This window comes from Hemitrygon akajei, chromosome 1, assembly GCF_048418815.1.
Source record: "Hemitrygon akajei chromosome 1, sHemAka1.3, whole genome shotgun sequence".
Classification (NCBI taxonomy): Eukaryota; Metazoa; Chordata; class Chondrichthyes; order Myliobatiformes; family Dasyatidae; genus Hemitrygon; species Hemitrygon akajei.
The window spans coordinates 89633799-89648810 of record NC_133124.1 but is presented as its reverse complement, the minus strand read 5'-3'; the positions used below and the strand labels follow the sequence as shown (position 1 = coordinate 89648810).

General features: G+C 35.1%; 1 protein-coding gene across 1 annotated transcript in view; it reads left to right on the top strand.

Moving 5' to 3' along the window:
• Positions 1–15012, top strand: part of ago2 (argonaute RISC catalytic component 2) — a 125779-nt gene that overhangs the window by 63242 nt on the left and 47525 nt on the right. The window contains exons 10-13 of the mRNA XM_073047679.1: positions 8000–8122; positions 8893–9026; positions 9820–10004; positions 11575–11734. Of these exons, the coding sequence (XP_072903780.1) occupies positions 8000–8122; positions 8893–9026; positions 9820–10004; positions 11575–11734 (602 nt within the window). The remainder of the gene's footprint in view (positions 1–7999; positions 8123–8892; positions 9027–9819; positions 10005–11574; positions 11735–15012) is intronic.

The window sequence follows — 15012 nt, the reverse complement described above, 5'->3', positions numbered from 1 at the left end:
AATGAGAACTTCCCTACTGCTACGGATTCTCATTCCTAATAAATGAGTGATTTTGATCGTGCAAGATGGTTTTTATTTCCAAAACCAGATTTTGTTTTTGGCTATTGGTGTATGTTTACTTTATATTTTATACTCTAGTTAAAGTTTTTTTTTGACTTACTAATCTTGTTATTTTACTTACTTCAACCACTGTACTTTATCTTTGGTTATTATTATTAATCCTTTGAAGGTGAATTTTTTTTTTACTAAGATGGCGGTTTCTTCTCTAAAATATTTTTGGTTTTTTTTATTTCGCCATTTTTTTTTATCTCTCGTCTTCTTCCTATAATGGATCTCTTATCACAGTTTACATTTTTTTTGGTGTTTGGGTTTTTAACCCGATTTATAAGTTACTAGTGATTATATTCTTTTTGTTTTTTTTACAATTAATTATATTAAGAAGTTTGGTTTCAGTATAGTGATTACCGTAGATTCCGGACTACAGAGCGCACCTGATTAAAAGCCACTGGCTCTAATTTTAGAAAGAAAATCAATTTTTTACTTGTACAGGCCGCACCGGATTTTCGGCCGCAGGTGTCCCACGTTGTAATATGAGATATTTACACAGAAAGATATTACACGTGAGGATTTTTTAACTTTTAATTAAATCCATATGGTAACATAAACAAATACATATTGCAAATGCTTTTTTTCGAACCGTGCCTCTAACGCGGCTACTTTTAAATATACGTTGCGTATACTTTTTTACTGAACAACATTCCAATATCTCCTAACGACTGGTAAAAAATATATATACTGCAGCCTACCAGGAAAAGTTATTGATCGCCTTTAACTTAAAAGCAGCGTTCGCTCAGATCCAATGCCGCTCGCGTAATGTGCTCCCCCCCGCCTTCCCGTTTATCGCAAACTGGCATTTTTCCCACAAGACGCGGCGAAACCGGGTGTGACGTCATAGCATCCCGCGATGTAGTACAGAAAACAAATATAGTTAATACACTTCTAACTTTAACTAGAAAATGAATTACTAAGCGAAAATATTATAAACTAAATAACTGCCATAAAGGCAGCACAATGCTTTTCTTCGAGTGTTTTCCATGTTGATGAGGGTGAGTACAAATGACTGATTTACAATAATTTAATTGTGAAAGTGCGCTTGATTTATCGTACAATTTTATTGGACCTCTGTGAACTACTCATCAATTTTATTGGTCTACTGTTACGAGGCAAAATGTTTTTGGCGGCATGAAAAAAATCATGTATTAGCCGCTCCGTATTAAAGGCCTCAGTGTTCAAAGCTGTTCAAAATGTGGGAAAAAAGTAGCGGCTTATAATCCGACATCTACGGTATTATTTCTTTAGAGTTTGGGTGGATCTTTTTTTTTTTATCCTTTATATATGGATTTGTCTTCTGCTGATATGGGGGTAGAGTTAGTTTCATTTTTCCTTTTTCCCAGCCTATCCCTGGCTGGGATGGTCTTTTTTCTTCTTGGGTGGGGGGTGGGAGGTCTTTTCCTAAATCTTATGGTTCTTATACTAGTTTTTTTTTAGTTTTTTCATTTGGGCTGATTTTAAACTACAAAAATGTCCGCTATGTCGTCACTTCCGGGTCCGCCCCTTATTTTTGTTCCTCTTCCAGGTGCATGAGTTCATAATTTGGTTAATCTTTTATATACCAAAGGGTTGATTTCAGAAATATGGCTCAGACTATTAATTTTGTCTCTTGGAATACTAATGGCTTAAACCATCCGATTAAACGGAAAAAGATTTTCAAAGTATTCCAAAGACTTAATGCTCATATTATTTTTGTACAAGAAACTCATGTGAGGAAGGAGGATAATTATCGCTTTTTTAGGTTTTGGAGGGGTCAACAGTATCATTGGAATTCGAATGCCAAAGTAAAGGGAGTTTCAATTTTTATTGACTCCTCTATTGCATTTGTCCAACATGATATCCTTTCGGATCTGAATTGTAGATTTCTGTTAATTACTGGCTTACTTTTTAACAAAAAGGTTGCTATGGTTAATGTTTATGCTCCAAATGTGGATTGTCCCGATTTTTTTATGTCCTTATTTACTTCTTTACCTAATCTAAATGAATATAAGTTAATAATGGGTGGTGACTTTAATTGTTGTTTAAATCCTTTGATGGACAAATCTATATCTACTCAGACTTTACCTAATAAGTCGGCCACTTGTATTAACTCTTTTTTGACTGATAATGGAATTTTTGATATTTGGAGATTTCGGCATTCTAAGGACAAAAAGTTTTCATTTTTCTCACATGTTTATCATTCCTACTTGAGAATTGATTTTTTTTTTTATTGACTCTTGTTTTATTCCATCGGTAATTGGTTGTAATTAGGATATTATAGCCATCTCTGACCATGCTCCATTAAAACTTTCTATTAAATTTACGGATACAGCTTCTAGTGCTAGACAATGGCGATTTGATTCTACCTTATTGCAAGATCCGGATTTTATTAAATTTATGAAGGAACAGATTGATTTCTTCTTTTCAACTAATTCCACGGATGATATTTCTTGCGGAACACTTTGGGACACTTTTAAAGCATATATACGTGAACAGATTATCTCCTATTCTGTTGGTCTGAGAAAACGCATTAAGATGGAAACTCTTTTATTGGTTGATAAAATTAAAGAGATTGACAAGAAATATTCGATTACTCCTAGCAAGGAGCTTTACAAACAAAAGAGTTGAACTTCAAACGGAACATAGTTTATTACTTACATCTTCGATTGAAAATCAATTAATGAAAACCAGATCTGAATTTTATATACATAGTGATAAATCGGGTAAACTGTTAGCTAGTCAATTGAAGAATGCTTTGGTTAAATGTCAAATTACTAAGATCCGTCATCAGAATGGGGATCTGACAGTTAACCACGATGAGATAAATAAATCATTTCAAGATTTTTTATACCTCCCTGTATCATTCCGAATTCCCTAATGATCGTAATACCATGTGTGATTTTCTTGGGAAATTGAATTTTCCAAAATTATCATCAGATGATCTTTCAATATTAGAAACTCCTATTACGGATGCAGAAATTAAAGGGGCTATTTCCTCTATGAATTCTGGGAAAGCACCAGGTCCAGATGGGTATACAGTAGAATTTTAAAAATGTTTTTCCGCTACTCTTTCTCCTTGGTTATGCAGGGTTTTTGAAGAAGCAATTAGATTGGGCAATCTGCCACAATCTTTTTATAGAGCTTCCATTTCTTTAATACTGAAGAAAGATAAAGACCCTACTGACTGTGCATCCTATAGACCAATATCTTTATTGAATGTAGATTCCAGGATCTTTTCCAAGTTACTGGCATCCAAGCTGGAGAAGGTATTACCCCAAATTATTTCGGAAGATCAAACCGGTTTTATTAAAAATCGCTATTCTTTTTTCAATGTTAGGAGTTTATTGAATATTGTTTATACTCCTTCACATCGCACTTCAGAATGTGTTATTTCATTAGTTGCGGAGAAAGCATTTGATAGAGTTGAATGGCCATACTTATTTTATGTGCTTGAGAAGTTTAATTTTAGTCCGACATTTATTTCCTGGATTAAACTGATATATCATACTCCAGTAGCCTCGGTGCTTACTAACAATCTAAGATCTCCCTTTTTTCGTTTATTTCGGGGTACTAGACAAGGCTGTCCTCTTAGTCCATTATTATTTGATACTGCTTTAGAACCCTTGGCAATTGCTATCAGAGAATCACAGAACATTTTTGGCATTAATCGTGGGACAGATATACATAAGTTATCATTATATGCAGATGATTTATTATTATTATTTATTTCTGATCCTGAGAAATCCATTCCTGCAGTTTTATCATTGTTGGTTCAATGTAGTGATTTTTCCGGGTGTAAGTTAAATCTTAATAAGAGTGAACTGTTTCCTTTAAATAGATAGGTTCCAATTTATGGAAATTTACCTTTTAAATTAGTTAATGACTCTTTTATTTACTTAGGGATTAAAATCACAGAAAACTATAAAGACTTATTTAAGGTTAATTTTTTACCCTTAATTGATCAAATTATATGTTTGTTTACTAAATGGTCGCCACTATCTTTATCTTTGATAGGTCAGATTAATGCTATTAAGATGGTTATTTTACCCAAGTTTTTATATATATTTCAAGCGGTACCAATTTTTATTCCGAAATCTTTTTTTGCTAATGTTGATTCAAAAATTTCCTCATATATATGGCAGAATAAAAATCCTAGGTTAGGTAAAATATATTTACAGAAGGCAAAGAAGGAAGGTGGATTGGCATTGCCTAATTTTAGATTTTATTATTGGGCGGTTAATATCCGATATTTGATATGTTGGTTAAAGGACTGGGATATATCTTTTAGCCCTCATTGGGTGAACTTGGAAATTAAATCTGTACAAGGATTTGCATTGGGTTCTATTTTAGGGACTTCTCTTCCCTTTGCTCTTTCTAAATTGCCGAAACGAATTGACAACCCGATAGTTAAACATACTTTACGTATATGGTTTCAATTTCGGAAATTCTTTGGGTTGACTCAGTTTGTTTTAAATATTCCTATTGTATCCAATTGCTTTTTTTATCCTTCTATTATAGACCAAGCTTATTCAGCTTGGAAGACTAAAGGATTATTACGATTTTCCGATTTATTTTTGGATAATTGTTTTATGTCTTTTGAGCAATTATCTAATAAATATAATTTGCCTAGATTTCATTTTGTTTTAGATATTTACAGATTAGGAATTTCTTAAATACTGTACTTCCTACTTTTCCAAAGTTTGTGTCTTCAGGTATTTTGGAGAATTTGTTTGATCTAAATCCTTTTCAGAAAGAGCTAATATCAAAACTTTACAATATAATTATGAAGATATGTTCAGAGCCCTTTTATAAGACTAAAAATGATTGGGAAAGAGAACTTAACCTTATTATCCCTATTGAGAATTGGGATAAAATTCTTCAATTAGTTAATACATCATCTATATGTGCTAAACATTCATTAATACAGTTTAAAGTTGCGCACAGGGCTCATATGTCCAAGGATAAATTGGCTCGTTTTTATTCCTATATAAATCCTATTTGTGACAGATGTCATTCTGAGATAGCGTCTTTAACTCATATGTTTTGGTCGTGTCTGCTTTTGAAAAAATATTGGAAAGATATTTTTGATATTATTTCTGCAGTATTGAACATTGATTTACAACCTCATCCAATTATTGCAATTTTTGGTTTACCAATGATGGACTCACTCCAATCATCCTCTTCCACTTGTCGAATGATTGCATTTCTTACATTAATGGCTAGAAGATCTATTTTGTTGAATTGGAAAGAAATTAATCCTTCTACCGTATTTCATTGGTTTTTTCAAGCTATGTTATGTTTAAATTTAGAAAAAATTTAGAAGTGTTGTATTTGATACTTCTATTAAATTTGAAAAGATATGGAGACCATTTATTCAATATTTTCATATGATGTAATATGACCCTGTTCCAAACCTATTTGTTTTTCCAGTTTTGATTGTATATATGTTGAGAGGATCGGAGTTGACGACACTGATGATTTTCTATTGTTGTGAGATATTATAAACAGCCCTTTTTTTCCTATTTTTTCTTTTTCTCTTTTTTCTTTTTTGTTTTTTTTTCTCTATTAGTTATTAGATTAGTTTTTTTGCATAATTTTTTTTTCTTTTTTCTTAAAAAAATATATATTATGATATACCTAGGTTTGACTTGTTTATTTGTATATTGTATCGTTCATGATTTGGGAATACTCATTTATACTGTAATCATTGCTTATGTATTCTGTCATGTTTAGTTGGAAAGTGTATGTTTGTAATCCCATTATCTATATCATTTTATTTTGTTGATACTAATAACAATAATAAAAGATTGAAAAAGAAAGAAGTCACCCCTGATAACAACCCTGTTTAGTTTATTTTCCCAATTTTAAAAACAGCTAGAGTTGATGTTTTAATCCCATTAACAGGGAAAAATAAGCAATCATATTTGTTGCATGTGTTAATAATAGATAGATAAAAATATTTTCCATTTTTCCCAGCATTTTCTAGTAAAGCAAGGACTGCTTGTGTTTATGACCAATTTTTCACTGATTGCACTTAACTTGTGTGGATTCCTAAGTGAGAATTCTGTTCCTGAGAACCTACCTGATGACTGAAGAATGAGATCATCCTGACATCACAGCAGTCATGTAGAGCAGGGAGGAACAGAACAAACCTCATTAAATAAAATGGTTTGTAGGTGGAAATGAACCTGATGAGTTTGATAACCATACTTTTGGTTTTCAGACCTGTCAAAAATAGGTAGGAGAATGCCAGGTATTGAAGTTTGACGATGACATTAAAAGGGCCACAAGGGAATGTTTCGTTGATAGTATTGCAACTCAGCAATGAACTGAAGATACATTGATTAAATGGGTGAGATTTTGGCAAATGGAGTGTAATGTGATAATGTTTGAGATCAGGTAGCAAAAGGCAGATTATTCAAAATGGAAACTGCTTGGTGTACTGTGCCAGTGCAGCAAGTACAGTCGTTAGATAGATAGATAGATAGATAGATACTTTATTCATCCCCATGGGGAAATTCAACTTTTTTTCCAATGTCCCATACACTTGTTGTAGCAAAACTAATTACATACAATACTTAACTCGGTAAAAAAATATGATATGCATCTAAATCACCGTCTCAAAAAGCATTAATAATAGCTTTTAAAAAGTTCTTAAGTCCTGGCGGTAGAATTGTAAAGCCTAATGGCATTGGGGAGTATTGACCTCTTCATCCTGTCTGAGGAGCATTGCATCGATAGTAACCTGTCACTGAAACTGCTTCTCTGTCTCTGGATGGTGCTATGTAGAGGATGTTCAGAGTTATCCATAATTGACCGTAGCCTACTCAGCGCCCTTCGCTCAGCTACCGATGTTAAACTCTCCAGTACTTTGCCCACGACAGAGCCCGCCTTCCTTACCAGCTTATTAAGACGTGAAGGCAAGTTGCATATTGGACTTTGTTGCAAAAGGGTTACAATTTAGAAGTGGGCAAGTTTTGTTACAATTGTACAGTTTGTTGGTGAGATCAAACCTGGAGCACTGTGCACAGTTTTAGTACCATTACTTAAGAAAAGATGTAGCATTGGAGTCCATCCAATGTAAATTCACCTGGCTAATTCCTGGGATGATAGTTAAAAGAGGCTTAATGTATTGGTTGTGCATTCCAGGGAATTTAGAATGAGGGATGATCTTACAGAAATGTAGAAATTCCTGATGTGTTATGATAGGGTCAATATTGTTAAGCTTCCAGTAATGGGAGAGTCTTGTATGAAGGGACATAGGGACCAATCGTTTAAAACCAACATGATTACTGATTTCCCCATACAGACACCACATTGGTAGAACCTCTGGATTCCCCTACTACAGAAATTTGTGGAGATAAGATGATTAGATGTATTTAAAATAGAGGTAGGTAAATTTAGAAAAATTGGGACACTGAGCACTTGGGGCTCTGGCACAGAAGTGGAGTTGAAGCCTAAAGTAGATCACTAATTGAATGGCAGGAAAGGCTTGAGGGGCTAGGTAGCCTATCCTTTTTTCTTGTGTTTACAATCTAGGGACCCAAACAATTCTTCGAGGTGAAGCAGTGATCACTTGAGCTTTTTTCCAATCTAGTGTACTGGATTTGGTGTCATTATGTCGGTAGATTTGCTTTGCAGAAATCAAGTGTGGATTGATTCTGGGAAGGATAACACTATTAGGACTGGATTTGTTTGAGAAGATATGTAATTGCCATCACTTGAGGGAATTAGAATAGACAATAATTGCTTTTTTTCCAGCAATACCTACTCATGAATGAATATTAACATTCCATTTATATAACAATTAAGTTTTTATTGATTAGTCCTGTGGCAGGCCTAAGATATTTCTAACTTTACATTTAAAACATTTCGCATACTCCTTTCGAATATTATTTTTTCCTTTCAGATGAAAAGTGCTAGTTTTAATGCTGATCCATATGTTCGGGAATTTGGAATAGGAGTGAGAGATGACATGACAGATGTTCCAGGTCGAGTTCTTCAGGCACCTTCCTTGTTGTATGGTGGTCGGGTATGGACTTCTATATTGTTAAGTTAGCTTGTTTTCTCTCAAGTAAATCTGAAAATAAGATATTAATATTGAAGCAGTATATTCATTTGAGTACATGTGTGATATGAAGGTGCCAGCTTTTGTAACAAGGCTTCCTTCAGTGTCCTTGGAAAATGTCTTCCTGGTATGACTTTCCTATATTTTCACTCACACTTAGTGTTAAAAGTATAAAGAATGAGAGAGAATGTTATGTAATAAGTGTTAATGGTATAATGTACCAGAGAGAATGTTATACAATAGGTAATATCTTGTTAAGCATTGATTTCTAGTAATACTGATGACTGTCTTGTAGAAGAACCCTAATTTGTTTCCCCATTTCCTGTGAAGTACCTGTAAAATAAAATAATCCTAAACAGTTTTGCCAGAAAATAATTTGTGATCAATTTTATAAATCATTAACCTGCATGTATTAGAACATTTGTTTAGAGATTAGTTATGAAATCACCTAGATCACAAAAATTAGCTGCTGGAACAATAATTATGATAACACTTAATTGTAAAGAATATGTTGTATACATTGCTGTCAAGTTGAACTTCTATTCTTCACCTGTTTTGTAAACTAGTTTTTAATTGAAATTAATTATTTATATATTGTATTTGAACCTTCCCAATTAAAAGGTTGAGAATAAAAATGCTCATGGTTGCAGCTCCTTAAAATAATGTATACCATTGCTTTGAAATATTCCTGATTTTTATATTGCTTTATATTGTCTAATTTTTATTTGTTGTAGAACAAGACTATTGCTACTCCCATTCAAGGTGTATGGGATATGCGAGGTAAACAATTTCATACAGGCATTGAAGTCAAAGTGTGGGCCATTGCCTGTTTCGCTCCACAGAGGCAGTGCAGAGAAGACACACTCAAGTAAGAAATATTGTTAATCCACAGCATTTGTAACTTAAATGCGTAAAGTTAAACAAAATAGCAATATGGCCACTTGAATGTTGTTTCATGTCTTTCTATTAGATTAATGAATACAAGGTGAGAATCCATCTGAGGCTAGGTGGTGGAGAGCGCTTCCACCTAAATGTTGAAGTAGGTTATATGTAATTGGTAAAGAGTTATACATATTTTATACAAGTAAAACTTGTAATTTGTGAGGAGTACACTACATACAGCAAAGCAGAAATTGGATTTGGGAGCTGGGATTTAAAATTTGTACCCTGACTTAAGCACACTTTCAGACAAGGTGTTTGCTCTTAATTGTGTCTTAATGGCCCATGTTGCAACTATTGCATAGATATGAGGCAAGGACATAACTGCAGTCACTAGGCTAGGAAATTAGATGATGGAAGGAGAATTTAAGACTTTGAAATTAATATGCCCTTCATTCCATCTATTTCTGCCAAACCAACTCTTCCCCTCCCTTTTTTTTGTAATATGAAGTATTCATGTGGTATACAGTGACGGTATGCAGTCAGGAATTCACCCAAGAGCTGAGTCAGTAAAGTATGCCAAATCTTCTTGCTCTGGTGTTAATATCTCTTCTGTGCAGGACTGCAGCAAAATCAAGTCTAAGATGCTTAAATATTCAAAATATTTAAGATCAAATGATAATTGCTGACTTGGTGTTTCTAACACTCAGATAGTTTATGACATGCATTTCAAAAATGATGGATGGAAAGCTTGAACAACCAATTGTATTGTTTCTCTTAAGAGCTTTCACAGATCAATTAAGGAAGATATCTAGAGATGCTGGCATGCCGATACAAGGTCAACCTTGTTTTTGTAAATATGCACAAGGAGCAGACAGTGTTGAACCAATGTTCAGGCATCTGAAGAATACCTATGCAGGACTTCAGCTGGTGGTGGTAGTGCTTCCTGGGAAAACTCCAGTGTATGGTCAGTATGCTTTCTGTTTCAGGGTCTGTGATTACTTTAAAATTAATCTTGTGTGTATTTTTTTCTGTTACGTATATTGAAGTTTTATTTTCCATTCAGCATCTACACTGTACTTAATGAACTTTATAAAATCTCCATGCACCTAACTTCTAGACCTTTCAGAAAAGTCATTTTTCCCAATCATGTATTACTTGGTTCAGTTCGGGTTTTTTCTTTTTTTCTCTCCACAATCTCTTACGGTAATTTAAACCATTGTGTCTGTGTATGCTTGCTGAATTGTTAAAACCTTAACTGAAGGGCTGCCCAATGTAATTTATCTTGATGTTTTAAATCTAGCAGAAGATCGAATGATTTGCATTTTGTTGATTTTATTTCCTACTTTGAGTTATATCTGTATGATACTTGGTCAAACTTGTTTCTGTATTGCCTTGTGACTTTAAATCTTATAGATAATTAGATGTCTGGTGTTCTAAGAAACCCTGTTCTTTTGAAAATCTGACGGTTTATTTTATAACTATGAATTTTTATGAAAAGACCGCTTAAATTCTAGAAAGAAGCTGAGTGGTAGATTGTTAACATGGTCTTTCGCCTTTTGGATAAGATCCATATCCAGTCTAAACTGGGTTAATGTAGTTTTTCTCTGAGAAGTAGGCTTAGCCAGTTTAAGTCCCACTTAGAATAGGCTTGGGCAGTAATGTGAAATTGTTCTGGCTGTATATAGAGCCAATTTGCAATTTTGCATGACACTAAAGGTGAAAGGTTTTTTTTTGGGGAATCTTGGGCTGAATTTTGCAACCTTTGTCTGAAACTGTTGCTCATGGTCCACCACTGTCTATCCTTACTGTCTTGCTGGCCAAATAAGTTTTAGACTGCATAAGCATGAATTGAGTGGAAGCGTAGCCTTTAATGCTATCATGGGGTGGTCCTCCTCCCACCACCTCTGAGGAAAGCAGTGAAGAATTTTATTAGTCTTAAAATGTCTTTTAAGACTAAATACAGTGACATCTCAAAACTATTCAAAGTTAATTAAATTTAGGAACAGTCTGAATTAGTTAGCTAAACACTTCAATATTTACAATATATTCAGAAGAATTTTTTTGAAATAAAGTAACTTAGTTCTTTGCCTTGTTACTGCAGCCCTAAAATCCCTATTGAACTCAATGAAGTAGCAAAACTGAGAAACTTCCTCTCTCCGCACCCCCCCCCCCCATGTTCCACCCATTTTATGAATTTGGGATATTTCTGTGGGATGGAGTTCCATTTCTTGTTTCCCAAGAGTGTATAATAGCAGATGCATTGTTGCTACATCTCTAAGTTCAGGACTTGTGTATTTGATAACTTGCCATGATATGTTGTCAACTGAACTATTAAATGCCTGTGATTCAAGATAGGTCAATAAAGAGTGGTAAATGAAATTGAGGTACTGATTAACCATGTTCTAATTAAATAACAGAACACCCTCAGTGGTTGAATGTATTGCTTCATGTTGCCTGACTGAATCAATTTTGGTTTATGTAAGACAGATCCAAAATTGAATTCTTTGTTAACAATCAGAATTTTCTACCAACAGCGGAGGTTAAGCGTGTGGGTGATACCTTACTCGGCATGGCAACTCAGTGTGTGCAGGTTAAAAATGTGCTGAAAACCTCTCCGCAAACACTTTCCAACCTTTGCCTGAAGATCAATGTAAAGCTGGGAGGTGTCAACAACATATTGGTGCCACAAGGAAGGTCAGTAATTAAGGAGTTTTTCTACAATTTTAACTACGTTAGTAAAATGGGGCAAATTTCTAAACAATGCTCTTCTTCCTTTTCACTGGTCTCTAGGACTGATATAACTAAACTGCTATTGAGGGAACCCACTGAAACTTGCATCGTGCAATCCCTCTATGATTTGAAAGTTATCACTTTTTTATTGGTAACACTGACACAGCAATTTCTGACTTTCAGGCCTGTTCCTTTTGTTACTTCAGTAATTCAGTGTGTGTCTTTATAAATTGTAACTATCACATTTTAATATATAGCATTGTAACACTTTTTACTGAATTGACTTTATTGCTTACATCCTTCATATACATGAGTAAAAATTATGTTACGTCTCTCTAAATGTGCAAGTTATAGTAATTTATAATAAATAGTATGTACAACAATATAACATAGAAATACAGTTGTGTCAGCATGAATTACCGTAGATTCCGGATTTTAAGCCGCTACTTTTTTCCCACATTTTGAACAGCTTTGAACTTTGCGGCCAATAATCCGGAGCGGCTAATGCAAGGTTTTTTTCATGCCGCCTCGTAAACATTTTGCCTCGTAACAGTAGACCAATAAAATTGATGAGTAGTTCACAGAGGTCCAATGAAATTGTACGATAAATCAAGCGCACTTTCACAATTAAATTATTGTAAATCAGTCATTTGTACTCACCCTCATCAACATGGAAAACACTCGAAGCATTGTGCTACCTACCCTCTTAGTTTAAACTATATTTGTTTTCTGTACTACATCGCGGGATGCTATGACGACACACCCGGTTTCGCGGCGTCTTGTGGGAAAATGCCGTTTGCGATGAAACGGAAAGGAGGGGGTCGAGCGGCGGAGCGGCTTTGGATCTGAGCGAAATCTGCTTTTAAATGCCGTTTGCGATGAAACGGAAAGGAGGGGGGGAGCGGATTACGCGAGCGGCTTTGGATCTGAGCGAAATCTGCTTTTAAATGCCGTTTGCGATGAAACGGAAAGGAGGGGGGGAGCGGCATTACGCGAGCGGCTTTGGATCCGAGCGAACTCTGCTTTTAAGTTAAAGGTATCAATAACTTTTCCTGGTAGGCTGCAGTATATATATTTTTTACCAGTCGTTAGGAGATATTGGAATGTTGTTCAGTAAAGAAGTATACGCAACGTATATTTAAAAGTAGCCGCGTACGGGCACGGTTCGAAAAAAAGCATTTGCAATATGTATTTGTTTTTGTTACCATATGGATTTAATTAAAAGTTAAAAAAATCCTCACGTGTAATATCTTTCTGTGTAAATATCTCATATTACAACGTGGGACACCTGCGGCCGAAAATCCGGTGCGGCCTAAAATCCGGTGCGGCCTTTACATTTAAAAAAATGATTTTATTTCTAAAATTAGTGCCAGCGGCTAAAAATCAGGTGCGCTCTGTAGTCCGGAATCTACGGTAATCAGTCTGATGCCCTGGTGGAAGAAGCTGCCCCGGAGCCTGTTGATCCTGGCTTTTATCTGCGGTAAACTTCTGGCCCTACTTTGGACTCTTTGTGCTTAAAAGCTGACATCTATTTTGAGCGGACTTGATGAAGTGCCTGAGGTGCTTTGAGGACTCAAGTTTTGATTCACACATTTTTGAAATGTGATTGCTTTAATAATGTAACATTTCATCACAATCAGGTTCTCAAAATAGCAATAAGGAACATAACTGAATTTTTGTTGTTGCAACAGCAGGACAGCAGAATAAATCTCTAAGATCCTTAAAATAATACTGAGGGATTACTTGTCTCTAATCAAGTAGTCAAAAGTAATGATGTAAAATTTCACCTGAAAGAGGGTATCTACAATGCTGCTACATTTCCTTGGTAATCAATTGAAATGTCAGCCTGGTTTATGGCTTGCTATTAAATGTTTTATTGGGTTCTGTGAAAAAATGCTATAACTGAATAAAAATCTGCTGACCAGGTAGTTTGAATAAGGAGGGTGCACCCAGATATTTTCCTAGTACTTGCATTATTTAGGGGATATAAATGTAAAGAGGAAATCTGAAGGTAAATTTTTCAGTTGTACCATTAGAATTTGCACGCATTTAATACCTAAAAATATCCCACATCAATGACTTTTCTAGAATCGAGGCTTTAAGCACTGATTTAATTTTATTCATGTAAAGATATTGTAGTCTTGTGTGGCTACTGGCATACAAAAAAGTTCTTTGGCTGTTCTGAATATAATAGAATATTTGGCAATTTTTATACTAAAAACGCAACAATGATATTGTATAAATATATAATGTCCATACTGTTCAAATTATCTTCAGGGTGCTGAAGGTGTGGGCTTAGGGAATGGAAATCTTCAGAAATTTAGGAGTGATTTCGATATTGGAATAAATTGGAAATTTAGTACAAATTGTGCCGAAGATGTAGCTGTTTGAAAAGTTACATAACCTCATTTCTGCTCATTCTGGCCCAGGTAACTTGTGTACCTTTAGGTCTTCCAGCATCTTCTCTCTCAGTTAGACCCCACTTGGGCTACTGTGTTCATTTCTGGTCACCTCACTACAGGAAGGATGTGGATACTATAGACAGAGTGCAGAGAAGATTTATAAGGATGTTGTCTGGATTGCACAGCGTGCCTTATGAGAATAGGTTGAGTGAAATTGGCCTTTTCTCCTTGACACGATGGAGGATGAGAGGTGACCTGGTAGAGGTGTACAGTCATCCCTCCATATCCACGGATTCAATCAACCGCAGATTGCAAATATTCAAAAAAAATTCCAGGAAGTTCCAAAAAGCAAAACTTGAATTTGCTGCACGCCATGCTCTACACTTAATCTGTGTGAATGAAGTGATGTGTAGGCATACCCTGCTGTAGCCTCCCGCCATTTCACAGATCCTCAGTCTCTCTCCTGCACTCATCATTTGAGCATTGTTTGACCCACGCCTCATTCGTTCGCTACTTGTGTTGTGTGCACTCTTTGTTTCTGTGAAAAAAGGCTCCTAAAAAGGGATTAAGTGGTCAAAGCAATTCCTCAAAGGCTAAGAGTGCTATCTCTCGCCGAGAAAATAAAAATCTTAGATCTTTTGAAAAGTGGCATGTCGCTTGCTGAAGTGGGCCATGAGGTTGGTAAGAACGAATCAAGCATTCACACAATAAAGCAGAAAGAAGTTGAAATTCGTGTAAGTGTTAGTGCTACCCCTACAACAGCAAAAATGGTCTCTCTGGTTGATGATGAAGTGCTTGCAAAGACTGAGAAAGCATTAAGTGTGTGGCGAGAGGACATGT